The following is a 26,521-nucleotide window of genomic DNA, read 5'->3' as shown; positions in this document are numbered from 1 at the left end:
ATAAACATTCTGAAAGTACAAAAATAAGGAACAGTAATAGCAAATTTACCTACGCCGATTTTATACTTATTTGTAATGTTAGCAATCACTACCATGTAGTCTTCTTAGCAAAACACATTCAGCTGAAACAAAAGTAAAAGCAACATATAGCAAATATGACTCTAATAATTCCATGTAACACGTCACCACGCATACATAGTAAGTATGCGTGGCAAATATTGTCATACATTGATAAATAAGGAGCACCATATAACAAATACGACTATGCTAATTCCAAACATCAGGTTGCTAGAACCGCTAACATGTAGCGTGCTTGGCAAACTACATTCTGATATATTATAAAATAAGGAGCAATATATGGCTAATAATATGCTAATTCCATGTAGCAAGCCACTATATATAACGCTAGCATGTATTATGCGTACTAAACATTCTGAAAGCACAAATATTTATAATACTACCTGTTTTAAGTGGAAGTCCTATAATTTTAAATAGTTCTTTCGGCCGTCATATTACGCGGAGGAATATTTATGTCACACTGCGCAGTTAACAAGTGGACTAAGTGGATTTTGCGGCTATAATTTGGAAAGACGTCACTTTCGCGGGGAAACATCGGAGGAAGGATTTCGCGCCAACAGGTAAAGTTGTTCCATTTCTTATCTACATTAGAATTTTTGATTTTTTTTTACCGAAAATAATATACATTTTGGAAATAATTTCTGCATTAACTTAGTAAGTAAAATGTATGGGAATTAGAAGCGTAACAATTGTAGTTCTTTAAATGTCTTGAAAATAAGAATTTGAACAGACTATAGGCACACACCTGTTTTAAAGAGTATATCATAATTATGCTATTCTTATTAACTTATCTAAATTATGAAGTGTAAATGAGATACTGGATATGTAGCACATGACATGTAGCCAATTTGAAACACTCGGTCCATGTACGTGAGCTGCTCGCTTATATACTGTATATATATAAAATAATGGGAAACATAATTATATATAATCTATAATATTATGAAGGTGTTTCCCATTATTTTTAGTCTTGGAAAACGGGACTGGGCGATATATCGAATTTTTATCTTATATTCGATAACTTTTTACATACGATTTGGCTTGATAGTGTATCGTCATATCGATTTTATTTATTAATTGTAAATATACACAATATGATTTGCTCTAAAATGGCACGACAAACAGAGCAGGCAGTGCAAGAATAAGTAACGCAATGATGGCGCAGGTAGTAATTAATGTTCCGTGGTGCGCATGCGATGTTCAGCAGAGATGCATTTTTATGTTTTTCAGTTAGGAAACACTACTTTGAATAAATAAAACCATTCATAAAAAAAAATTATTCTGACTTTCTATCCTAACTTTTCAAAAGTATTTTAGAGATATTTAAAAGATATTTAAATACATTGAATATCGATACAGTGACCTAAGATATCAAGATTTTGTTTTTCAACTATATTGCCCAGCCCTGGAAACCATGTCCTGCACAATATTTTGAGTTTAATTGAGTGACAATTAATGTTTCTATTAAATAATGGAATTATATTTGTTTTTTATGAATATAATTTAAGTGATAACTGTAATCTGCAGTGTTACAGAATGAACTCCATTAGGAGAAAAAGATGTCATCCATTGCAGGATGTCAAGTTGCATATCAGATTAAAGTCTGATAAGGCTGTGATTGAAGAGCGTTATATTAATGTTTATAAAGGTATGTATCACAAATGTGGACTGCTTATGTAATATTCTTGGGATGTGTAATATTGTGTCTGTTTAGACTGCATTTATCGATGAATTATTGTTTTCTTGTAGGAAGAGGAGTGTTCAGCACGGTGGACATTTGCAAAGGAGATTTTGTAGTAGAATATAGGGGTGAACTGTTGTCGGAGAAAGAGAGTTTTGAACGAAAGAATGGATATAGTGAGGCTAAAAGTGTTTTTCTCTATGATTTCCAATGGAAAGGGAAGAACTGGTGGTAAGCAGGAACTTGACAATTTTAAAAGTGTTAAAATACTTTTGCTGATTTTGGTTCAGGTGAGTCACCGTATTTCGTCTTCTACACAGTATAGACGCATCTCAAGAGGACAAGTCTTTAGGGAGGCTTGTCAATGATGAGCACAGGAATCCAAACTGTCGAATGAAAGTAGTAGATGTTGAAGGAAGTCCACATCTTTGTCTCTTTGCTGTTAGAGACATTTTGTCAGGAGAAGAGATTAATTATAATTATGGAGATTCAGATTGGCCTTGGAGAAGACAGGTATTTAGGTTTCCTCTTTTTTGCTTATTTTGGCATTTTTACAACATTTCATATATTACTGTTTGCAAGAGGTGCTCACAGTGTGATAATGGGTTGCATAGGAACAAATTCATTTTACTGTTTTGTTCTAAATAGCTCTAAATTAAAACACAGTAATGCCATTTTAAAGGTGGCTGTATCATCCCCACCAAAAGAGAAAAGTGTCCAGAATGACAGCCAGATACCCCAGTTGGAGTCTGGCTACATAGAGGTGAATATAACATTTTGTTCAGCTGTATATTTCCAATGTTCCTTAGTATTTGGTAAAACCACTTAATAATTAATGATTAACACAAACACTTAACACATTGTCCAGCATGAATAATAATATGAATAAGGTGCACACTTTAATCCTAATTTATCAGTGTCTCCTCTATACATCAGTGACCCATGTGTGTTTCTGTTCCTTGTCTCAAAGTATAATTTTATCAATCGTGGGCAATTAATCCCTGTTTGTCATCTCTGTGTAAAATTTGTGTTTTAAAAATCTTGATGGCTTAATTCCAGTAAAGAATATAGGCAGTATGCAGTCCTGGATTGTTGTATTGAATTGTTAACACTGGAATTTTGTATCTTTCTTTCTGATATAGTCATTCTTTTACTGTTTTTTTTCCTTTATAGGCAATGGATGACTCGCACGCCAAAAAAAATAAGTCGCTAATGGACAAACAAATGACCCAGACTAGTGACAGTTTTGGTGAAGTTATGACTGCGGAGAGAAAACGGAAGACCTCTGTGGTAATATATCTGTTTTAGATCGGATATACTTCGGACTTATGTCCCCATTTTGGAATTTGTCAAGTGTGAGGGTCCTTATTTTTCACTATCTTGAGTGTGCAAATTCTCTGAATATAGTTTAATTTCTTGAATCCCAGTTTGTTTTTTGGAGAATGTACTGTATGAGTTTCTTTTATGCAATACTTGACTGTGTTCTTCTCAGAATTAGTCTTATACTGTTTACTGTACTGTATAAGCAAAGCAAAGACTTGCTAACTAGTTCTGCTTGATTAGTTGCTTGTGTGGTATCATGCTGATGATATGGATTAATATAAGCTTTTCTTTGATGTGTCAGTTATCATATAATACATTCTCCCCAACCCACACCTCTTCGCTGGGTTTGCAATAATTCTCTCTGTGTAATAATTACAGCCAAGTGCAAATATCTGCTCTATGTGCAGTATTTTACATTGCTTGTAATTCTCTGTGCAATGTTTATATTATTGGCATTTGTTGCTTAAAAATTCTGTATTGTTACCATATTAATTGTATTACCACACTTTGTTAAACATTAGTACTAAGGTCTTAGTAACAAGTTAACTTTTTTATTTAGTCGTTTCAGAAACGCATGGTGTAATGAACATGTAATCATTGTGTGTAATAACACTAAAAGGCTTCTTATTCTAATGGTGAAGACCTGTGCAACTTGGGGTGTGTCAAATGGCACTATTGTCATCTCACACTAATTTTAATTCTTAGCATAGTTGTTTGCATATTTTAGGCAAAGAAGAGGAAAAGCTATTGTTAGGTATTACTGTTGTGTAAAATGAGTGAGAAGTTTTGAAAATAGAAGATCGAATCAGCCTACCGGAAAAATAAAAATTAGCCATGTTTTCTCATGTCCCCAGTTTTATCTTGAAATTTAGAGGTATTTGTTTTGGTATTTCCGTGTGTGAAATCTGTTTACATATTTTTTTCTGCTTTTGTCATTGTAGGCACGATTACAGAAACTGAAAAGGCACCATAACAAATGTCTAGAACACTATGTGATGGAAGACAATGAACGAAGGAGACTTGAAAAAGAACGGACCTTGCTATTGTGTAAAGTTAGTCAGATTAATGAAAAGGTAAAAAGAACACGTTTAATTTTATTTATTTTTTTTTAATATTAGGTGCTGTAGGTTAATTTCTTTTCTCCTTACGTAAGCTTGAATCTGGATCTGGATTACCTTCTGCCTCTGATGAATTTGGTCACCTATCAGCTGATCAAGTGGAGGTATGTTCTAAGGACTCATTCAAGTAGACATTTTACACTGTTTTTGCATTGGTAAAAATGTCAGCCTTATATAAAGTAAATAAAAGTATATATGCATAGGTCTATAACATGAAAATTCCAAATAAATTCATTTAGGGTCTAAAAGTATGTTCATAATGTGCATTTAATATTTTCTGCTTTTAGAGTAACAGTAAAGGAAGCATCTCTGAAACGAGTTCACAGATTGAGGACTCTCCAACGATGTCAAAAGTATAAATTGTAATCAGATTAATAATAATAATAATAATAATAATAATGGGTTTTCATTACTAACTAATTTAGAACATAGTTTTGCTGCATGCTGGACAATTATTGTTATTGGCATTGTCAGTGTCAGGTTATACTAGTTTTTACAAATAATATACTGTATTCTTTGATTATGATTATTTGTCATTTACACACAATAGTTTTGCTCATTTTATATCTTATCATTAATATGCTTCTGAAATGTTTGTGATTATAATTCAAAATATTCATCAGATAATATTTTCCTGTTTCCCAAAGAAAAAATCGACCCAAGAACCATTGATGACTCATCTAGTTCTGGGGAAGAGGAACCTGACAAACAGAATGATGGTCTGTCTGTAGATTATAGATCTTGTGATGTACAGAATTTGTCTGTTGACTCTACTCAGTCTCACAGTGAAGGTGTGGATGTTGGTCGTGGTGGCGGCAAAGCATCATCCAAGCGAACATGGAATGTTGAGGAAGTAAAAGCTGTTGAGAGACATATGATGAACTTTATCAGAATTTGTAGAGTTCCTGGAAAGAAAGAGTGTCTTCAGTGTCTCAATGCAGAACCTGAAGTTCTTAAAAGCAGAACATGGACTGGGGTTAAATTCTACATAAAAAATAGAATAACAGCATTAAAGAGAAAATGTATGATGTAATTCAAAGAACAAAAGAGTTTATGTTAAGGTTGAAAAATAATAATACAGTCTTATTTTTTTTAGAACAGTAGAGTTGAGAGCTATACGAAGCTTCATATTTTCACTCAGCCCTCACGTCTTTATATTTCAAACAGCAGCTATTTTTTAAAGTTTTAAAAAAAGTTATGACTGTTTATGATTTTGAAATGTATATTCTTATGTCTTGTTTAATGAAAGATGCCAATTTATACCTGTGTGTATATATGTATACCTACATATGTACATATAGGATGGAAAAAACAATAAATAAAAGTTCTTGTTAGTCACAAGTTTTTGTCCCTATTTTTGCCCCAACAAAGCAGACCCTCTTCCCCCTCGACACCAAATTACTCTTACACATTCTACAGAAGTTCACTTGGCAGGATTTCCCCCCCGCCCCCATTGCAAAGGTTGGCTTTACAGCCGATTATGGTGTGATTTTTTTTTTAAATGTGTATTAAAATGGGATCTGGTTGATTCGCGGGAGGCAATGCCGGTGTGTGCCCGGAGAGATCGCTCTGTACGCTTGCGATTAAGAACTCTTATGTTCAACTGTGTCCTAAGGACCCAGTCTCTCCCCCCCCCCCCAAATTTGAGGCATTTTGCAAAGTTTGGGGATTCAGCTGAGCTTGTATGACTCCTTTCAGGTAAATAAGGATTGTAGCATATGACGGTGGGATTGTATGCCCTAAAATGGTCCATTTAGATAAATTTGGATCCTAAGCACCCATTCAAATAATGGAAATAGGGGAGGAACCCACCTTTAATGACCATAAACAATATCCTAATCATGAAATCAAATGGCCAGGCAATGGAAAGGGAAGGGGCTAAACGTGTGAACCTAAAAATGTTAGCTGGTAATCAACAATTTAACTTTAAACGTGCAGCCATACAAGCTGGGTCCCGGGGTAATCCATCCTAATTTCTACCTAAGACCATTTCACTCAAACATTCGTGTTATGTCCTACATTTACTAACCTGTCAGATCTACAATTGACAATCTCCATCGTGTTATGGGACTAGTCAGTTCTGTCTGACTCTTTACTATCCTTGCTACTGGTGTCAGTCAGTCCTCCTGCTCTCTGCCGTCCTACCTCTACTACCTGTCCGATTGTCCTACGTTTTGGACCCTTCAGTCACTGCCTGCAGTTACTAGTATTATTATTTTCCTGCCCTAAAACTGAATGGGCAGCCCAAACTGTAAATACTAGACCGACCAAACTTGGTAGGATGATGTCAATTCCTACCCACTACTCAGATAATCCGACCCAACCCTGTCAGCCAGAGGGGGGCGCCGTAGCGCCCCCAACGCGTTTCGGTCGATATCTCCTGTCCTGTTAGTCCTACAGTCGAAATTTTTTTTTCTAGATACCTACAGCCTTGCCCTACCAACTTACCATTTGGACTATGAAGCTCCGCCTACTTAGATTTTTTGCTAATTTGCATAATTTGCAAATCCTACTTTTTCCTTAAAGTCCTACCCTGTCCTACCAAATCAGACAAATGAGGTGTCAAACGAATCAGAACTCTCAGCTGATCAATAATCATTAAAAAAATCCGGACATTTGCCTATCCTGCAGCCATCAGCCACGCCCAAACAATGTACAAATTTGTCCAGTTTTGGTCTGACTGCTATAACTTCGCCCTGCCTTGTCCTACCTCTACCAAACTTGAAATCCTACCTCCCTACCCCATTCTGAGGACACCCTCCAAGGCGGGCCGCATTTCGTCAATAGGGGGCGCTACAACTAAAAACTGCCAATATCTCCTGACTGCCTTGACCAATCCGACTGAAATTTGGCATACATCTACTACTTTGAAGCCTGAGGTCAGTCCTTTATCATGGCAGTTATTAGTCATAAAATCCTGGCCACCATCAGCCAATCAACACCAAGCAGCATTCTGACAGGCCTTTGACAGGCTTAACAATAGCCCATCTCAATGAAAACAGGGTGATATATTTGTCTTCAGACCCTTAGTATACCCTGCTAAGGACACCCCGATTGGCCACATGGGGGCGCTACAGCTACAGCTTTTGCATTTCTGCTTATTTCACCTGAACTGTTATGGATAACATTGAAATTTGTTACAGGTCCAATGCACTGACCCATGGCAAATTCAATGCCATACAGAAGTTCATCCTACCTATTTCCCCTTTTGACTGTTTCGTAGGAGTCTAAAAACTTGACTTTTCGTTAACCTCCTTGGATTTTCACCAAACTTACATAAATCTAGTATCATTCCAATCAGGAGACAGTCCTTGTAAATATTTAGAAAAAAAAAACTGAAAGTTTTGCTAAGATACGGCCAGCAGACACACCCTTACTGTACTGGTGCCACGCCCCTTTCAATCAGACAGCTATATCTCAGCCATGCTTCAGCCAATCATTACCAAATTTCGGTCACTACTGTAGAGCTATACCTTAGACATAAGCTGTGTGTGGCTCAGTGGGCTAACCTTGTATGCTTGCAATCAGAGGATGTCTGGTTCGAACCCAGCTTCGGTGGGTATTTGAGCTAGACTGCCAAACATGCAAAGCGTACTCTCCATAAAGCAAGTCGAAGGAGGCATTGAGGATCAATGAACCAGACATTCAGACGGGCTCAGCCACTCCACCGGAGGGTTCTGCATTCTGTCCGATATCTACTGACATATCATGCCTGCACTAAACCCATCTCCATCCCAGTTCCTACCAACTACTCTGACCGTCTCACCCAAACCAGTCCTGTTCTGTCCTATATCTCCTACCCTGTCTTATCTACACAAGCTGTTATCAGTCATTCCTCCTGCTCTCTTCCATCCTACCTCTACTACTTGTCCTATCGTCCTACGCTTTGGACCCTTCAGTCACTGCCTGCAGTTACTAGTTTGATATTATTTTTGCCCAATTTCTGAAATCCCATTCACTTTCCTCTTAGGCTTTTGCCTAGGGAAACATATGATCTAAAATGTTAGCAAATTACCTACAAAATGACATCAGACTTGCGCTTTCTATTAGTCATACCTCCACTCCATACCCAGAAGCAGGATCTGGTCTGCACAAGTTCAAAAGTCAGTATCAGGAATGCAAAGACTGTACTTGTGATCTAGGCATTACTGGTCTGCTAACTTGCCTTCCAAGAACGAAATTGGGGCGCAATGAATAATGGGATTGTTCTCCTTTGGCAAGGATGCATCCAATGTATCCTTGACGTTTGGGGTGAAGCAAGACCAACATTTACCGTCCTCATGTACTTGTGTTTTTAGTCTTGGAACTGGTCTTCAGCAATGGAAGATGAGGTAAAACAGGTACATGAGCACACAAGTACAGTCAAGTATACATACTACGTTTCACCAAGTGTGCGCAGAATTGACTACCTGTTTACGACACTGCCTGGTCTGCCTAACTAAAACTAACAGTACACTCACACAGGCAGAGCAGAAGCAGAATTCAACCCCCCCAACCGTTCAGCTGTGTGCCATCATGCCGCCTTTCACCATTAATAGTTGGTAAAATATGTTGATGCTTCCAGCAATTAAAAAGGCCAATAGGATGCATGGTTATCTCTCTAGTTGTGTGGATTTTAAGTCAAGGGAGGTGATGCTAAGATTATACAGTGCCTTGGTAAGATCTCACCTAGAATATTGCATGCAGGTTTGGCCACCTTAAAAAGGACATTGATGCCTTAGAAAGGGTTCAATGCAGGGTTACAAGAATGATTCCTGGTCTTATAAGCAGAGGGTAGCTGAGCTGAATCTTTTCAGCTTGAGCAAAGGAGACTAAGGGGAGACATCCATCCATTTTCCAAACCGCTTATCCTACTGGGTCGCGGGGGGTCCGGAGCCTATCCCAGAAGCAATGGGCATGAGGCAGGGAACAACCCAGGATGGGGGGCCAGCCCATCACAGGGCACACTCACACAACATTCACTTACACATGCACTCTTACAGGCAATTTAGTAACTCCAATTAGCCTCAGCATGTCTTTGGGCCGTGGGGGGAAACTGGAGTACCCGGAGGAAACCCCACGACGACATGGGGAGAACATGCAAACTCCACACACATGGGACCCAGGCGGAGACTTTAACCCGGGTCCCAGAGGTGTGAGGCAACAGTGCTAACCACTGCACCACCATGCCGCCTTTGAGGTAAAACAAAAACATTAAATTCACCAGTCACCTTATTACAGTTTGCATTATAGTACATAATTGAACAGTGGCCTATAGGATGTACACACACATGTGCACTGAGACGACTGTCCACCTCGGATATCATTAAGTAGCTCTTGATCTCTTTTTCAGTGGCAGTGGGCAGATACTCGTCTTCCCTGAATTCCTGTGATTTTTGAAATAGCTGCCAAAAGACATTTTTTCTTTTTGCTCCCTCCCTTGCATCATCACCTGATCCAGTTTCTGCAGCCATCGGGTGGCTGAAGCAGGTGAGGGTCCTGGGGTAGGGCTGTCTTCCTCTGTCCCCACAGCCATAAGTTCTCTCGCAGCTGCCGGCGTAATGGCTTTGATCCTGTCGTCGTTATTAAAGCGATTTTTAATCAAACCCAATAGCTCGTCCACACAGTCCTCTGTGTATTTGGAGTTCAAATACTCTAGAATAGTTTGTTTGATCTTTTTGGTCAGGTCTGTGTCATCAGATTTCAGCACCAAAACATCAGATTTCAGCACCAGAACATCAGAGTTGAACAAGGCCAGCACAGGTTTTAAGTAAGAAACTGTAACAAGTTGCTCACCTGAAAGAGCATCTGTGAACTCCAGAAGAGGGCCTAGTGCTTTACTTCCTGCTTCCAGCACCTCAACATCTTGCCATGTTGGGACAAGATGCCTGTGCTTTTTGTCTGCAGTCAAAAGACGACGAATGGCTTTTTCTTGTTCAATAAATCTCTCTCTCATGTGCTGTCTTGACCCCCATCTTGTTTATGACTCGGTGATAAGTTTATACACTGGAAGTTTGAGTTTCTATATATATAATATATATACAGTATATATAGTGTAATGTAATGTATTTTATATATTAAATTATATTTTAGTCATCTACAGCTTTACTTATCAGGTCTTTTTGTATTTTTAAACGTCATAATAAATAAGATAAATACACTGCATTTTATAGAGGAACCCTAAATTACTCACCAATCGCAATATGAAGCCTATGCCCAAAACAAGGTGGCCTCTTCCAGTAGGGGTGTAACGATATAGTCAGCTCACGAGACGAGGCGAGACACGATATTGGATTCACGAGAAGGAGACGAGACTATATTTCAACAATATTTTAAGGAAAACTTCAAAGAGGAAATTATTACTAGAAACCAGAAATATTTCACCACAAACTCAAATGACAGGCTTCTCTCGTATGACTACTCAACTGAACATAAAATAGAATATAAATAAAACAACATAAATAACAAACATACATTTTTTTATGTTTTCTTCACCAGTGCAGTGGATTTAAGTAATGAGCTATGATGGTGCTGCAAATGGCTTTGCACGGTAGTAGCGTTAGCCGCTGTGTACGGCATTATTTTCCTACAATGCTTACAGATGGTTCGTGTTTTGTCTGTCGCCTTTTCGCGTTTACATATTTCGTCGGGTAGCCGAACTGCTGCCGCGCAAAAGATTTCAAAGCGTCTGGACCGTCTGCTGCGGTAATTTTGTCAGACGCCGACATGCTTACAGCACCTTTACTAGACCACTTTTCACTCCGACAAGAAAACTCGTCATGCTGTAATATCGCGAGATCTCGTGACGCGAACTCGTTACACTCCTGTCTTCCGGTTACTAATCCGTACCTACGTAGGGCAGTGATAATGTTTGCCCCGATGTCTGTTGTCGTGTAAACCATGCTGTCTTCTCGCAGTGACCATGATGCCAGCGCATCTTTCAGTCCTTGTGCAATGATATCGCCAGTGTGATCTTCTGGGAAGTAGGATATTTGCGAACAGAAGCTTTGCAGTTGCCGGTGTTCGTCAATGAAATGCACCGTCAGGGAGAGGTATGGCTCGGATGTTCGGCTTGACCATAAATCTGTTGTTGTGGCAAACTGAAACCTTTTGCAGTTTATGCGTCAGAGTTTGACGACACGAATCATACAATTTAGGCAAAGCTGTTTGACTGAAATATTTTCGGCCAGGCAGTGTGCACCTTGGTCCTAAAGTATCCAAAAGTTGTTTAAAACCATCTCTCTCAAGCACTTGAAATAGCACCATATATTTTGCGATGTAATTGGTGACGGCGTCACGCCATCTGCTGCTTTTCTTGTCCTAAGGCACTTTTCTTGCAGAATGAGTCCGCTAAAGTTTGCTGAGTGTATTTTTGTGCTTGTTCCTTGGGTAATTCAGACTCGTGCTCCTTAGGTTTTTCGTATTCTTCGTATTCTGTGAGGTGGTTAGTTCGCAAATGGTGAAACAGGTTAGTTGTCGAGCTTTCACGGCAATCGATTTACCCCATAGTCTGCAGATTGCTGTCTTTTGAGCAACATCGGTCTTTTCAAAACCAAACCACTACCACGCCAACGCAAATGAACCACGTCTGGCAATTAACTTTAACGACGTAGATTGCGAGGCTCTTTTATCGTCTGGCGCTGTTTGTTCACTCATGGCACACTGGTCTTGGACTACCCTCATCTGTTCATTCATATTTCTTGGGTTTTTGTTTCCCAGTGTTACTATAGAAAACTATTTTTCTTGTCCTAGGTTTTCCCTGCTTATGTTCTGTTTTGTTACATTCTGGTTCTGTTTAATTATGCTTGCGTTCCATTCGTAATGTTTAATGTTTGCTAGTCTTTGGAATTTGTAACGCTCCATAGTTTCTGTGTTGACACCATACTGCCTTTGTAGAATGTGCTACACAGGTTTGAGTTGAGCATTGCTGTCTTTAAGTTTTTTTTTTTTTTTAAGAAATGCAGTCGTTACTCTTCACTTACTTAAGTACAGTTAAGTACTTGATGTTAAGTAAGCGGTGTTGACTTATGGCCTGATATTTGTGCCACTAAAACCTAAATATGAATTTTGTATATTTGAATCTGCATTTGCGTGTGGCATTATTTTTGGTAAGATGGGACACTCGTGCTGTGTGAAAGGCTGTCATACTAAATCACATGGTAGAAATGGCAGAAAGGTGGACCACAACATGAGATTTTTTTTGGTTTACCACTTGGAAAAGAGGATATGGACAGCAGGTAGAGAAGGTAACGAAGAGGCGTCGGGTGGCCTGGGTCGCAGCAACTAGACGGAAGGAGATCACTTTCAACACGATATCTCCCGTAATGCGTGTTTGCTCTCGGCATTTTCACAAATGCGAGTAAGATGTTTCTTAAGTAGTATTACTGAATATGCATTCTAAAGTTGGTGTTTTCACATTGGTTAACCTACACTAGCAAGCCAACCTCACTACAGAGGGTAGCAGAAATGGGTTCATCTGTTTGTGTGAAACTAGGGTTACAGAGTGAATGCTTTTAAAAGACAGAAGTAAACAGCAGAACTGTAATGAGACGTTAATCAGTGCATGTACAGTATGTGTATATTCGCATGCATGGATTATAAGCCACAATGCTGGGTAAGGCTGTCACTGTGTGCTGTGCCCTGACAAACCAATGCCCAACTATAGTTTAAAAACATTTGCAAGTACGGTTTCTAACGTTTCACATGATGTCTGGGAGGATCTGTATATACTCATTGTATACTAGGGATGGGCATTTTTGATCATATTTCATTTTGAGTAATAAACAGGTTTGAGAAACGAGTACTCGATTAATCGGGGTGGAGTTTAAGCAAGGGGCGGGGTGTTTGCGTCACAGTATACAGTAAACATTTAAAAGAAATAACAGCATGAGGTGAAGCTGAAGCACCTTTTCTACATGACACATTGTGTATAAAATTAATCACATAGCCTAGATACCTAAATATGTAAATGTTATATTACAAATTGTATTTATCTACACAATGCATACGAGCTTGAACTACGTGCCAATCATAAAACAGTGGACCCCCCCCCCCCCAGACCCACTCTCTCTGATCAGTTACCTTTTTCTATGTTTATAAAACAAATAAAACACACATGATACTCTGCTTTTCAGTTATTTTATTCAAGTGTTATTTTTAACAAAACAATTTTTATTTCAGCAGCATCACAACAGCTGTGGATCAAAAAAGTTTTCTGTTAAAGGTTCGCAAAAATAAAGTATAATATAACTTCAAACAACTGTTAAGTTAATAGCCTAACAAAAATTAGAAGCCAGCATAATTTGGCTGTGTAAACTTAAAATAAAAATAGCTTGAATATTTTTACCACAGCTATAAAACTTAAAGATTAGGTAACATAACTTTTCTTTCAAAATGATCATTCGGTAAAGTTAAATTTATAGGCGCCATAAAGCCGGCATAATTTAACTATGCTGCTTAAACTTAAAACAAAAACAGCCTGAATAGTTTACCATGCATGGCTAAGAAAAATTAACATAAGGACGACATATTTTTATTCAAAAAGATCAGTTGGTCTACATGCTCATATTCACAATTAGACCAGCGGTGGAAAAAACGCACTCAGCAGGCACAGAAGTTGCAGGAACAGCCAGGTACCACTGGGCAAGGGTGCTTAGCTTCGCAAATCGAGACTCATTTACTTTCCACCACAATAAAGGATCCTGGTTTACAGAGATGCATGGCTCCCCGAAGTAGCTTTCGATTTCGGTGTCATGCGGAGAAACATCACTCATGCCGTAGTTCTCGCCGAAAAGAGTGTCGAGGGCCGTTGCTGAGTCGGGCTTACTTTGTATGGGTCTGACGGGATTTGGGATTGTCTCGCAAAGCTGCTTCAGATTCTCTTTTACTCTCTCCCGAAGCTCTGTCTCAGGAAACTTGAGATATTTGTGTCTTGGATCCAAAGCCGCTGCAATCAGAGGCAGATACACTTTCTCAGCATCCTCACCAACTGCGACTATGCGCCGTTTCAGAAATTCGGCTACGGCATTTTTAAATTCAGACACTCTTGGAGACTCACTCCTCTGTGTGTTTAAATGTCTAGTGATGAGACTGTGTGTGATTGTATAGACCATTGAACTGGAAACATGGGTCTCACTGCACATTGTAGTTGTGGCACACTTAAGAGACTTGAGAACAGGTGTCAGTTCTTCCACAGTCTCCCAGTGCTCATCTTTTAGGTCAAGTGTCCTCGCATCTGCAAGTTTTGTAACATTGCGATCGGACAGAACAGCCCACACATACCACCTCTGTTCCAAAAGGCGTTCGAACATGTCACACACCGAATTACATCGCGTGCGACAATGCTGAATAAGCTTATGGTCGGGTATATTTTGTTCTTGTTGTTTCTGCCTTAGCGCGGCTGTAGCTACTGTGCTGTGGTGAAAATGTGATACCAAGTGGCTACTTGCAGCTATTACATTTTTTACAGTTGCAACACTGAAGCCCTCATTGATTGCAAGCTGCAGGGTGTGTGCGAAACAGGGCACTGATTCCCAAAGACTTTGATTTGCCAGAACCATGTTAGCAGCGTTGTCGTGCACACATGCCATTACTTTTTCAGAGCTTAACAGCCACTTTTCTGTTACATATTTCAGGTAGTTGCCAATGTTCACAGCTGTGTGTCTTTCCTCGAAACCTCGCCTCTCTAATACTGTGCTGTGAATTTTCCATTTATTTATGTAATGACAGGTTAGCGTCATATACGATTCGGTGGTTAGCGAAGTCCACGAGTCCGTAGTTATTGCCACCCGCGCTGGCTTCGACAGACTGTCTTTTAGTGAACAAGCGCATTTTTCGTATAGAGCATCAATCCTTGCAGTGACCGTTTTGCGCGATGGGACAGTATAGTGGGGCTCAACGTAATTCATTAAACGTTTAAAACCTTCAACAAAAGTAATAGGCAGCAAGTCTTCTGCTGTCATTTCTGCTATTAACTGCGTCATCTTCTCTGCCCTGCCTTTGTCGCATTTCTGTCTGATGGTGAAATCTCTTATGCTCGTCTGACTGCTGCTAGTGCCATCGGTATCATCTGCCTTTTTGTGTTTATGTGCAAGATGATAACGCATCGAACTCGTTGTGGAGTTGTAGACGAGTGTGGCGCTGCACATCTTGCACTTGACTGTTTTTTCACCAAGTTTTTCAAAGTGTTGCCAGACATCGCTGCGCACTTTAGAAGCCATTTTTGCTCTGTTCTCCGGTCTTGTCTCTAGACCGCAACTTCTCACAGCTGTAACCAATCAAATATCAGACTACCGCCCAAATACCAGCATAACCAATCAGAAAGAATGAAAGTAGTTTAATTTTAAAAATGCATTTTTAGAGCCAATCGATCGTCATTTTCATGCTCTATCGTCGCTGATGGGTTCGAGTAATCGATTAATCGAGTACTCGTGCACATCCCTATTGTATACCGAGCCTGTATTCTGCTTGCCACTTAACTTTATTGGCCATATCCATCCATTTTCCAAACCGCTTATCCTACTGGGTCGCGGGGGGTCCAGAGCCTATCCCGGAAGCAATGGGCACGAGGCAGGGAACAACCCAGGATGGGGGGCCATGATACGCAGTGACATCTGACGTCAAACTCACGTTGTGAAATCACATGTAATATTACACCAGTTTTTCTGTTAAAGTACTGTGAAGTACTCCTACAATAGTGATTCATTTTCCACATCAGCCGGTTTAAATTGTCATACATTTGCACCGATTTTTAACTGATTTGTGATTCATCGTTACATGCATGTTCATGCTGCAAGCTGCATGTTCCTTACATTTTTTTATTAACACCAGCACCGTGAGGTTTGGCCTGGACTGGGTCCTGTCCTGTACGGTTGAAGGCATGTTGACTGATGGTCAGCCCGTGTTCTGTGGGATCCCACAGAAAGGAAATGGGAATCCCATTTGGATCGGATGCTGACAGTTGAAAAAAAACTCATGTCTATGTGTTATGAAAGAATATCAATAAATGTTTCCGAAAGGGGCTGATTCATTTGGTAATTATTTACGGCTTATGTTATGGCTGCCAATTTACAGTCTTTACTGAAGTCTGACTTCTTTCGAGTCACCTTTAATATAGATTGGACACTCGCTATGCAATGTGCAATACTTACATAGATGGTAAATGTTTACCTGCTTGCACAGATGGATGATTAGGTAATTAGTGTAAGTGTGTGTGTATGTGTTCAATCACATGTATGTCCAAGGTCCATAGTAAATAATATACACTGATCAAGAGATGCCCGAAAGTGAATAAAAGAGGACATTAGTGGGTGTATCACTTAGTGTAACGCGTGCAGGAAAATGAGGACTGCAAGCCATATAATGACCCTTGTCTAGCTCTTAATACAGTATGCATACAGTGATGTATATACAATGGACAGCTACTATGAGCAGATAGCACAGTACAGGTGCTTAATCTGTATGCTATTTCCATCCATCCATCCATCCATTGTCCTAGCCGCTTATCCTACTGGGTTGCGGGGGGTCTGGAGCCTATCCCGGAAGCAATGGGCACGAGGCAGGGAACAACCCAGGATGGGGAGCCAGCCCATCACAGGGCACACTCACACACCATTCACCATTCACACTCGGCTCTTTTTCTGGTGTGTGTGTTTAAATAAAAAAAAATAAAATAAATAAATTCTGCACTTTCTTAACGGAGTTTTCAGACAGATGGTATTCATAGCCTGGGTCCTTATTGAGCTAGCATCGGAAATTCATCGCAGAGTCTCAAAGCACTTATGTAAGTCGCTCTGGCTAAGGGCATCTGCCAAATACTGTAAATGTAAATTCACTCACACATGCATACCTACGGGCAATTTAGTAACTCCAGTTAGCCTCAGCATATTCTCAGCATATTCTTGGACTGCGGGAGGAAACCCCACGACTACATGGGGAGAACATGCAAACTCCACACCCATGTGACCCAGGCAGAGACTCGAACCTGGGTCCCAGACGTGTGAGGCAACAGTGCTAACCACTGCACCACCATGCCGCCCCATCCATCCATCCATCCATTTTCCAAACCGCTTATCCTATTGGGTCGCGGGGGGTCCGGAGCCTATCCCGGAAGCAATGGGCACGAGGCAGGGAACAACCCAGGATGGGGGGCCAGCCCATCGCAGGGCACACTCACACACCATTCACTCACACATGCACACCTATGGGCAATCTAGCAACTCCAATTAGCCTCAGCATGTTTTTGGACCGTGGGGGGAAACCGGAGTACCCGGAGGAAACCCCACGACGACATGGGGAGAACATGCAAACTCCGCACACATGTGACCCAGGCGGAGACTCGAACCCGGGTCCCAGAGGTGTGAGGCGACAGTGCTAACCACTGCACCACCATGCCGCCCCCACCATGCCGCCCCCTGTATGCTATTTCATTGTATAAAAAGAAACTTACTGTACTGTACAATAAAGTATTTCACCACTGCTTCTTCCTCAGCTCCCACTGTTTGCTAGCACATGCCTCTTTTTGATTTCTTCGCAGTGCAATTTGTGCTTTATTTTTTTCGTGAAATGTAACTGCAGTATCTGTTTATTAAGTGCTGTGGTTTAATATGTGCATTATTATTTTAGTACTGTGTATACTGTCCTTAATGTCTTGCCTCTCTCGTATAACTTGAGATACGCCCAAATTGACTTGCAACAAGTGGTCCTGGTTCCAAATGCGATGGATACCTGTATTTTATATGCTGTAGTGTGCTGGGTGTCAGACATTGCAATGCACCTTGCTTTGATCTTGACCCGTTAGATCAGAGGGAGGTAATCTTATCCAGAAAGGGCCACTGTGTATGATGGTTTTCACTGCAACTCTCTGAACAGCGAACCTAACGGTTATCCCAATACCTTGATCTTGCTAACATATTTAAATGTGTACCTATTCAGGAATAGAGTGGTGAAGGCATTCAGAGGAGGACTGATGATTATCAGAGGGAACAAAGGGGCTGGGTACTTGTCAGTATCCAGTAGAACCACCAGACTCCTACACTGAATGGTTCTGGATGTGGCACAGACGTTAATCCCTCTGTATTAGGGGATCTGTCTTGGTTTGTACACTTCTAAATAATAGGTAGATTATCAGACAGATTTTCGCCCTAGTCCAGTACTCATCGACAGCCTAATACACCGTGTTTCAATTTGTCTTGATAGTCAATACATGTCACAGGATGTATATTACTCTGATGGGCAGGCCCTCTTACACATGATGGAAATTGCAATACCTATTTTTGGCCACGAGATTGGAGCAAGAAAATAGAAAAATTATTTTCCCACGGTCTACTAGCAGCTTTTAGATGTTAATTCTTCATTAAAATAATTTGACTTGGTCCAATGTATTTTTAATACAAACAATTACCACACAAAGCTGCTAGTAGACCGTGGGAAAATATTTTTTCTATTTTCTTGCTTCCATCTCGTGGCCAAAAGTAGGTATTGCAATTTCGGCAAGAAATCATTTGTTTTTCAAAATGACTGAATCAGAATCAGCTTTATTTGGCCAAGTATGTTCACACATATTGGGAATAGTCTGACATTTAATCAAAATAATTAAGACAAGACATAAACATACAGTTCTGTTGATATGCGACGCATATAACCTCTGCATTCACAGCACTGCTTCAGTTATCGAAGAGCAAATTTCCAAAACTCACTCAGTCCGATAACCTAAAGTAATAAGTCATAATCCTCTTCATACGTTGCAGTAATGGGAATGAAATCTCATTGTGTCGACATTGTGTGTCGTCCAATTTTTCATTATTACATTTAGTCAGAATAATATCTTATTTAGGATTTAATTTGCAATCTTCTGGCCTGAAATATTTTCCTGCTACACTGAAGACTCTCTCAGCCTGTGCAGAGAAAGCTGCAGCCAAAGGTTTGGCATCCTTTGATAAACATTGGCTCAGGTATCAGTGACATTATGTGAAGCTTTCATGGCAGGAATAGGCACTAGTTTGACTTTTGATGCAGGAAAAGTGTTTGGGACGTTTCTTAGGTTAGAAACTGCAGTCACTGCAGCCAACACTGACGTTTAAGGAGAGACACTCAGTTCTTCCTATGAGCAGATCCACCATGGTGCACAAAATGACAACAATGTTAATGTGTTTATGTATAATTCATATTTAAATAATAGACTGTATAGTTAAAAGCTACACCTACAGTACGTATATGAACTTGAATTTGAATCCAAACCCTTTTTCGTTCTTCTTTAAATTCAAATATGAATTTCAATGCCACAACCTGTTTTCAACCACAATTCAAATTTAATTCAGATTAACAAAATGAACTGAAATTCAAGTTCATATGCGTATTTCAAAATCCTGAATTTTAAGATACATATTTGAGAATTTCATTCTCAAATCAGTTCTGAATGGTGCACATCCCTAGTTCTTATTTTAAATAATGCATGTTTGTTCAGAGTGAATACACACTGACTGCTCAGATAAATAACGTCAAAAATAATTTTCTTTTGTTGCTTAAGATATTTGCACAGTCCTATGCATTTTTTTATGTCATTTGTTTTAAAGAGGCTGCAATGTGTAACATTAACATCTCTATAAAGAGAAGGTTAGGCTTTTGGCTGAAGATTACTGACAGCAAGCAAAATGCAACAAATTGTATAATAATAATAATAAAAATAATAATAAATCATTTTTGTTTGTTGTTTAGAAAAACATTTATGGAACAAAGCAGACAATAAGGTATCTTTGCTAATTTTATATTGAGAAACAACTTAACTGTCAAAAATATTTTACAGGGAATAATCTTACTGACATTATAATAAATCAAATATGAAAATAGCTGGAATCTCATTTACCTGTGATTATGACAAAGGTTCCATTCCCAAAGGTGACCTCATGAAGAAACACAGCAGCACAATAATACACTGCAGAATCTGACGGCTCCACGTTAGAAATAGTGAGGTTAAAACTCCCCTCGGCATTCAGTAAGGAGTAACGTTTTATGTTTTTATATTCCTTGTAAAATTCACCAGGTACGTAGAGAAGTGCTTTCGCCATGGGCTGGGGCTTCTGACCAGCAGCTTGCTTAAACCAAGCAACAGATGTTGTTTCTTCTGGATAGAAGCATGTCAGGGTCACAAACTGAACCCTCATCAGGTGACTGGGCTGAACAACATCTGTAGTCCGTGCAGTGTCTGCAAAAACAGAAAAACAAAAAAATCATAATCAAATAAGACATATAATAGTAATCTAAATAACTATTAACTATGATGATTAAATGGCCAAATTCCAATGATAACATCATACCAGAAATGAAAATATTAAAATCCAAAAATAATTTATATTTTAGGGCCTTACTAATGAAAATGAGAAGACCAAAGAGTCTGAATATCTTTGCGGTTCCACTGTTTAGAATAAACTGCTCTGCTGCTAAGTGAGAGATCATGGTCGTGGTCGGGATGAAAGGGCAGGAAACAGAGAGGAAACACAGACACACATCAGGCTGATCTGATTGGCTGTTCACATGGGAATTTAAGTAACAGTGAAAAAGCGTCCTAATGTGCACTTGCATGACGTTTATTAATTTACTCCTTAACATCCAGTTAAAATGAGAACAATTAGATAATCAGGAGCAGATACTGAGCATATAAAGTTCTTTGTACAGAGTGCTGAGACACTGTGGGAGAGCATTTGCTAATCATCTCTCTCAGACAAGCGCAGCACAGTATGAGTCTGTTATCAATCTGATATTAGACAGTCTCTCATACAGTAATAATAATTGATACTTTACTGGTCCCTGTGGAGAAATTGTCCACCTGTAGTGATGCCCAGTGAGCTGGGGGTTAAGGGCCTCGCTCAAGGACCCAGAGACGTGCTGTGGCTGGGTTTGAACCAGCGACCATCTGATTACAAGCACACAGGCATTAGATCTTCTAATCACACTTAAAAGGCAGATTAAATGTTCTTTCCACCATGCAAACCGAACGTAAATTGTAGCTTTACTGCTTACATTTACATTCACACATTTGCATTTAGAGCAACATTTTGATAGGCGATGTACATGAGAGTAAATGGTGAATCAGTTTATTTGCCACTCTACAAATTACATTGGCGCCCATTATAAGGAACTGTACAGCGACATTGCAGTTCCTCAGTTGCTTTGATGCATTTCTGGAATCACCCTTAACATCTGCAAAACTGTAAGTGCATTTCCCAAAACAATTCGTGCAAACAGCACCACACAGATGGACTGTCTACAAAAAAGTCATAGAGGCCACCAGCAGCCCGCATACCGCACCGTAAGGCCATATGTTAGGATGCTCTCTATGGCAGAGCGATAGGAGGCCACCAGCAGCCCGCATACCACACCGTAAGGCCGTATGTTAGGATGCTCTCTATGGCAGAGCGGTAGGAGGCCACCAGCAGCCCGCAAACCAAACCGTAAGGCAGGATGTTAGCAGCCCGCACCCAGAATAATAGGCAAACTGTGCAGAATTTGGTTTTGTTATGGTGTTTGTGATTCAATATTAATGATGCTTTTATTCTGAAAGATAATTTGTTGACATCAAGACACGTTGCAAAATGCTGCCTGTAAACGCAGTTACACGGCTGTCTATAGAGGTAAAAATATAACTGTAGGCATGAAATAATGCCGCCTCTAAGCAAAGAGTTTAAGACATCGTGGCCTTGACGGCCTTTCGTAATATAACTCCACGTAAAGCAGCATTTTGCAGTGTGGTAACTAGTAATGGTAGTTTGTAAATCCTTTCATATCTTCCCACAATGAAGATAATTGACTGAGAACTGTGTGTCTGGTCAGACTGCACTGTGATGTGCTTAGTGAAGCTGCAGTTGTATTTTAGTGCATATAACCTGCTTTGGCAATGTAGTATTGCCACTGCTTTGCTATATTATCACTAATTTTTATCTTTTACTTAGTCTCGACCACAACTTGTAATTGACTGACAGCCACAAACATCCTATTAATCTTATTATTCTGAATTAAAAATTGGGTTATTAAATAAGAATAGCCTGTTCAAGCCCCCCTCCCTCCAGGCCAAGAATGTTTTTTTCTTTATGGCCCAATTCAAAATAATGTCATCTGCAGAAATACGGAGCACTTGTAATTTATCTGTATTTTAGATGGTAGATGAGGTGCTGGGTGACGTCGTGGCTGGACGACTTGCAGTGTAGCTTGTTATCTGTGCATTCTGGGCAGGGTGCTGACTTCTGATTACTTTTGGCATTTGGTTCGATGTTACGTCATTTCCAGGTGTGTCGGTGCCCAGTATGAAGCTAATCGCCGCATTATAGGTATGAAAAGAAGACAGAATAGCAAAAATATTACGGCAGAATTAATTCAACGAAGTATCAAAAATATTATTCAAGAAAATGAATCACCTCTTGAGACTATAGGCGCCTGTATTTGCACAAACGAGCCTCGTCAAAAAGAAATGCATTACTGTCGTGTTTAAATGAAATAGTAGTAAGTGTCACATTTGCGATATTTTACAGGAGGATGTTTATCTTAACTTTGACTGTAAAATATCATAATAAACAAGAAATATGAGTTTTTAGTCTGCTTAAACAAGACAACCGATGTTACAGCGAGCGGACGCTGCTGCCGCGCAGGAGAAGTGAAGCGACATTGCCTTTAAAATGAGAGATTACATTCCGTGGCAGGGGGACAGTTTACAGCACGACACCGGCATTAGGCAGCAGGATGGGTGGGTTAGGTGATCTCCCAGACTGAAAGGGATTCTGGGGACTCGGGGGACAGTGTCGCCCTGAGGGACTGAGGGCCACGTCAGAGGGGGCCTGATGTAGAGGGGCCCAGACAAGGGATGGCTGATGTAGAGGAGCCAGGTGTGGAGGTTCCACATATTGAGGAACCCTGGTGATCACACTACAGGGGGCCAATTGTTGGTGGGCCAAGAGGAAGTGGCTTGGGAGTAGAAAGCATAGATGTCTTGGAGGTGGGTAGACTACAGAGATTTATGCACCCCGGAATTCCCTCAAGTGCCTCTCAGATCTAGGATAGCCCATACTCTGTCCTCCCCAGGAGTGAGAGGAGGTAAACTGGTGCTCCCCCAGCCCTCCTCTCCTGCTCCCTCCAGAGAGCTGCAGCCCTCCTTTTGGTGATGCTGACATCGTCCCTGCACTTTCCCGTCACACCCTCTGCCATGCGGCAGCAGCCATGCCCCACAGAATGTATCTTTTTCTTTGATCTCTTGCTATTTTCCTGACATATTTTTGTGTTTTGCTAACATGCATCATGGTACAGGAAACGTACCCCAGAGCAGGACTGTAGACTAAACCATTTTCAGGAAGGGTAGGTGTGCTTGGGGTGAAAAAAAACTTTAAATTAATTGATGAGATATATTAATTTTATCTGTATTATTTTGAATAAATACAGCCCCCCCCCCATATTTATGACTGACCCACAAACCCACACACTGTCCATGGATGAGAACAGTGCAGACCCTGCACAGTCAAGGTTGGCAACTCCTTCCAATTTTATAGCCCAAACCACAAGTAAAAGATACCCAAAATCAGACCCTTCATAAACTTTCCTATCTCCAAAAATTCTCCATAATGCTGCTTAAAATTAAGCAATGCACGCACAAGTTAAAGCTCTTTTCTTTGTAATGAATGAGGAAAGAAATAGTTTTGGATAAAGAAGTGAATTAGTCTTACTTTATTTTTTCATGTGAGCATCCTCCTGCAGCATTTAAATATGGAAAAGTGGCTGATGGATGGACCTGTATTAAATTCGGGTGGGCCTGAGTGAAGCTCATTACCCTACATTTTCTTAAATTGGCTTATATATTTACAACATGGTGACTGCAACAATAATACACCCACGACCGTGGTGTTCTACCTAGAGCACCACTAGAGGGAGCTCACACATTCTGTCGTACTTGCCACAGTAACAACAGTGATGTATAGGAACAGAGTTAGAAGCCGGTAATTTATATATAAAAAATGTCATTTCATTAATCTGTCAATTAAGCTGTCAATCCCACCCAGGCCTATCCTCAGCTCCGCCTCTGCATCAGTCCATCTCTTTGCAGTCCAAATTGTACATCTACCAAACTTGGCAACAAATTGAGAACCGTTCTGTTTCGGTGGTTGTATTTAAGGAATGTCACATTAGTAAACATCTGGACATCTGAAATGGGCAGAGACAATATCGGCAGTACAGGCAGTCCAATGTCTTTGAAACTCCTTTTTCCTTCAGCACCCTCTTACTGCAAAACCTCAATCCAAAGTTCTCCATGTTGTTCATCTCTGTGAAACTGCAACAGGAGAGCTCTCTCCACTGGTGTTCTAATTCACCAAGGGAACAGGAAAGGCCCTCTTTTGGTAGACTGCCTACTGCAGGCTCTCTTTCCCGGGGATGAATCATCTCCAGCTTACTCAAGTGACTCTGGAAGTCGCATTAGATACTGTGTCCGGAAGCAGTCCATGCTGCGCTTAGGAATGATGTCTCTTCTAGTGTAGAACTGACTGTGGAATTTACTGTAAATTCCTAGCAAAAAAAAAAGCTGCCAGAAAAGTATTGCAAAATTGCTGTTAATCACTGTAAAACCCCCAGCTCCATGGGTGTCCCTACAGGTGGCTGCCCTTTGCTACCAGGTTTGCTGTTACCTTTGTCTGTGCCCGTGTGTCAAGTAGAGCAAGATGGGGTAGGTGAAAAGAGAATTTCCCCAAGGGGAGTAACAAAGCATCTTCATTTCATTTAGAAAATAATTACAAAATGTCTTTTACAGGTTTTGTCCTATGTAAATTACAGCAACTATCTTTTTAAACAGAAAAATAAAAATTAACTGTAATCTGGTTTAAAATATTATCTTGCATTTTACTCAAATTACAGAAGTTACCTTTTCAACTGGAATTGGCAATAAATACTATTAATACTTCACAATACTGTATGTTGTTGTATAATTCTTTACAAGTTCATTTTTATTTTTTACATTAGCAACTATGCAATCTATGCATATTGTTAAGTGGTTTAAATGAGAATAAAATGACAGCCTGAGACAGAGACCCACACAGAACAAACTCACATTAACAGGAATGATGACATTAACATGAAAATGAGTTGCAACAAAGTCAAGTGTTTTTAAAACTGACCATATTCTAGATTAAAGGCTCAATCTGAAATCAGGACCTGAGACAGAAATCTATTAAGAACAACATGACATTAATGTTAGAATAATGTTATGATATTTTTTGCTGGTCTGTGTTAATGTAATACAACAACTCTGTTCTAATAGCTCCCTGTTACTTTAATGCTGCATGTGTGTGCAATTTATAACAAGTTAGGCAAGCTACAGATTCAACCATTAAACTGCATTTTCATTCCACATTTTTTGACAGTTCGATCCAAAAACATATTCCACCAAATCAGCCGTAACAAATTCCAATAACTTCAACCTTCAAATGTATTAAAGTTGATCTTTTTCAGTGTGTTCCTAAATCTTACGGTATAAGCAAAAGGTATAAATAAAAGATTAAGAACAATTTCCATTTGAATAGTGGAGAAGAGTCCTCATCTTTTGTACATGTCTCATGCTCAGTGTCCATCAATCGCCTGAGGAGAGAGGAGACGTGAGGATTGACTGAGTTGTTCTTCTCAGGCATCATCCCACTTCTTTGGTTTACAGTCTTCATGCTGCTGCTTGGATTGATTCCAATGAAACAGTTGAAACCGCAAAATCACATGAATAAAACTTACGCTGACCCTCACTGAAGCGGCCTGGTATCTGTGTCATACCTCACTTTACAACACACAGGACTTTTTTTTAACAATTTAAAGGCACAAGTTATTTTACGTCATGGCCAACCCACGTTTGCTAGTTTAATGGCAGAAAAATAGTCAAAGCCAGGCGCCTGGTCCACAGGGGTTGTACTCAGTCACTGGTGTATTTAGGGTGTAAACATGCTATAAACTCATTTTTTCAAACAATTTCTTTAAGAGCTACATGCGCTTGCACCTTGGTGGATTGCTATTATAATGGTGGATTTGCCAGGCAGAAGAAAAGAATAGAGGTCTGCATTCCCGTGGAACCGATGGCAATAAAGTGCGATGCAAGACAAAGTTTCATTTTTGAATGTGGGAGCACAGGGGGACAAGTGATATGTTTGCAGGAAAAAAGAATTAAAACAAATGTATTTTTTTGTTATCAAACAATTATTTATTTGCATGAGTGAATAGAAAATTACATTAACTCCCTATAACGCCACATGTATCATATTTAAGACCTCTACGTCAGTAATACGATTATCCCTTTCCTCAAAAACCCGTTGTATATAATGATATACCTGTATTC

The 26,521-nt window shown here is 39.8% G+C and overlaps 1 protein-coding gene and 1 long non-coding RNA gene across 8 annotated transcripts; one reads left to right on the top strand and one right to left on the bottom strand.

Moving 5' to 3' along the window:
- The first annotated feature begins 524 nt into the window (after positions 1 to 524).
- Positions 525 to 5,710, top strand: LOC125725069 (uncharacterized). Of its 7 annotated transcripts, none has more exons than XR_007387292.1 (10): positions 525 to 638; positions 1,614 to 1,726; positions 1,828 to 1,990; positions 2,080 to 2,272; positions 2,442 to 2,522; positions 2,933 to 3,114; positions 4,024 to 4,155; positions 4,236 to 4,304; positions 4,488 to 4,562; positions 4,848 to 5,565. XR_007387292.1 is itself a non-coding variant. In XM_049001683.1 (10 exons), the coding sequence occupies exons 3-10, from the start codon at positions 1,927 to 1,929 to the stop codon at positions 4,929 to 4,931; spliced, it is 801 nt and encodes a 266-aa protein (XP_048857640.1). In that variant the 5' UTR covers positions 525 to 638; positions 1,614 to 1,726; positions 1,828 to 1,926; the 3' UTR covers positions 4,932 to 5,710. The 7 variants fall into 7 exon arrangements, 5 of the variants coding, with proteins under 5 accessions (XP_048857640.1, XP_048857637.1, XP_048857635.1 ...); XR_007387293.1 differs by having other exon boundaries at positions 2,408 to 2,522; positions 2,933 to 3,049; XM_049001683.1 differs by having other exon boundaries at positions 2,085 to 2,272; positions 2,933 to 3,049; positions 4,488 to 4,553; positions 4,848 to 5,710.
- A 3,776-nt stretch (positions 5,711 to 9,486) lies between these two features.
- Positions 9,487 to 10,501, bottom strand: LOC125725092 (uncharacterized). The gene is made up of 3 exons (XR_007387324.1): positions 10,373 to 10,501; positions 9,976 to 10,080; positions 9,487 to 9,752 (listed from the first exon to the last, which is right to left on the bottom strand). It is a non-coding gene; the product is annotated as an uncharacterized LOC125725092 (long non-coding RNA).
- Between the last annotated feature and the right edge of the window lie 16,020 nt (positions 10,502 to 26,521).

This window comes from Brienomyrus brachyistius, unplaced genomic scaffold (genome assembly GCF_023856365.1).
Source record: "Brienomyrus brachyistius isolate T26 unplaced genomic scaffold, BBRACH_0.4 scaffold60, whole genome shotgun sequence".
NCBI classification, from domain to species: Eukaryota; Metazoa; Chordata; class Actinopteri; order Osteoglossiformes; family Mormyridae; genus Brienomyrus; species Brienomyrus brachyistius.
This window is presented reverse-complemented; position numbering and strand designations above follow the sequence as displayed.

Bases quoted from the DNA above. Each gene is read 5' to 3' on its own strand.
- LOC125725069 (XM_049001680.1), top strand. From the start codon at position 1,615: ATGAACTCCATTAGGAGAAAAAGATGTCATCCATTGCAGGATGTCAAG. The intron at 1,991-2,079 runs GTAAGCAGGAAC...TCTTCTACACAG, and splicing joins TGGAAAGGGAAGAACTGGTG to TATAGACGCATCTCAAGAGG. The intron at 2,523-2,932 runs GTGAATATAACA...TTTCCTTTATAG, and splicing joins TGGAGTCTGGCTACATAGAG to GCAATGGATGACTCGCACGC.